The 1,490-nt window shown below is 43.2% G+C and overlaps 1 protein-coding gene across 1 annotated transcript; it reads left to right on the top strand.

Moving 5' to 3' along the window:
* The first annotated feature begins 261 nt into the window (after positions 1-261).
* LOC107469665 (leucine-rich repeat extensin-like protein 3) lies at positions 262-687 on the top strand. Its single transcript, XM_016089043.1, has one exon. The coding sequence runs from the start codon at positions 262-264 to the stop codon at positions 685-687; it is 426 nt and encodes a 141-aa protein (XP_015944529.1).
* Positions 688-1,490: the final 803 nt, after the last annotated feature.

Raw genomic sequence — 1,490 nt, 5'->3', positions numbered from 1 at the left:
ACAGAGAGTTGCGCCAAAACGATGCTAGAACTGTGCGTGTAGCACAATTCACAGCGACGCATTCGCATGCCTCACACATCCGCGTTACTCATCTTTTACCCAAATTACGCGATCGCATCAATCATGCGACCGTGTCATACCCGTTTTGCCCTAATCATGCGATCGTGTGCTTCACGCGTTCGCGTGGATTTGAATCCACTAAACCTAAATCACGCGAAACCCTACCCGTTGCGCCCCCATTCTCCCCTTCTCCTTCCTTCTATGCAACCCCCCTCCACTGCCAACCTCCACCAACCAGCCACCACCACCACTGCGCTTACCACTTACAACCACCCAGACCACCCCGCGACACTCTCTCTCTCCCTTCTTCCCTTCTTCTCCTCCCTCTCACCCACCCCCTCCGCCATTATACCCTACCCGAGCCCTAACCACCGAACCACCTCCACAGCGCCGCCTCCCAACTCCGACCACCACCACAGCCCCATCCCCTCGCCCCCTTCCTCTCCTTTCCCTCCTTCACCATACACCAGCCCCACAAACATAGCCCTCCACCACTGCCCCTTCCGAACCACCACCGTGCCACCGCCGTACAGCCACCAGCGCCACTACTCCCCTATCTGTCTCAAATTCTGGTCCTACAGACACCAGGTTCCGCCGTACACCGATTTCTCTATCATTCGTAGTTAGTTGCATATTTTTTAGATTTTGTTCAAATTAGGATAGTTAGAGATGCATGATTGTAGTGGATTCTAGGTGGTTAGGTAGCTAGGATGTGGTTAGTGGATTTAGGCCTAATAATTGCGCCGTTCTTGATTACCTGTTTTATCTATTTCGCAATTTTGATCTGGCTATCATAATAATTATGTTCCTATGCTGTTCTTTCATGTTTCATGCTGCTATTACACTGTTCTTTAATGTTCCTACTATTTATGACTCTTTGCAGCACCTTTTAATCTTATATGAACTATTTTTCTTGCTATTTATTACCTGGGAATATCCAATTTTAGCCAGAATGCTGCCCAATTTTCTGCAAATTGTTTTATCTTTACCCCATTCATGTATTGGTTTTGGCAATTTTGAATTTTGCACTACTTGGCTACAACCAAACCAATTCATGAATGCACGGGCTAGCATTCTTATCCCTTTTGATTCCCTAGTTAATAAATTGCTTTATTGATGATTTCATTTTCATTTTGTAACTCTTGTATCTATCTGAATTGTCATCAATAAACTGATATCTTTGCTTGAATATGAGTTGATTGTTCTTTAAATTTGTGAATTTCTTGTTAACTAGGAAACCCATCATCATGCCACTTACCTTAACTTTCTTTTTACTAACTCACTATTTTCACTTTTTAACTTTCTTTTTACCTACTAACCATTTTAACTTTCCAACTTCTCTTTTTACCTGACTACTTTAACTTTCTAACTCCGGGCATGATCATTGTTTTTCCTAATTAATATGAATTCCACTTATCATATATTTTGGA

Source organism: Arachis duranensis, chromosome 10 (assembly GCF_000817695.3).
Source record: "Arachis duranensis cultivar V14167 chromosome 10, aradu.V14167.gnm2.J7QH, whole genome shotgun sequence".
Lineage (NCBI taxonomy): Eukaryota > Viridiplantae > Streptophyta > Magnoliopsida > Fabales > Fabaceae > Arachis > Arachis duranensis.
Note: the sequence above shows the minus strand (reverse complement) of the source record. Positions and strands in the feature narration are given on the sequence as shown.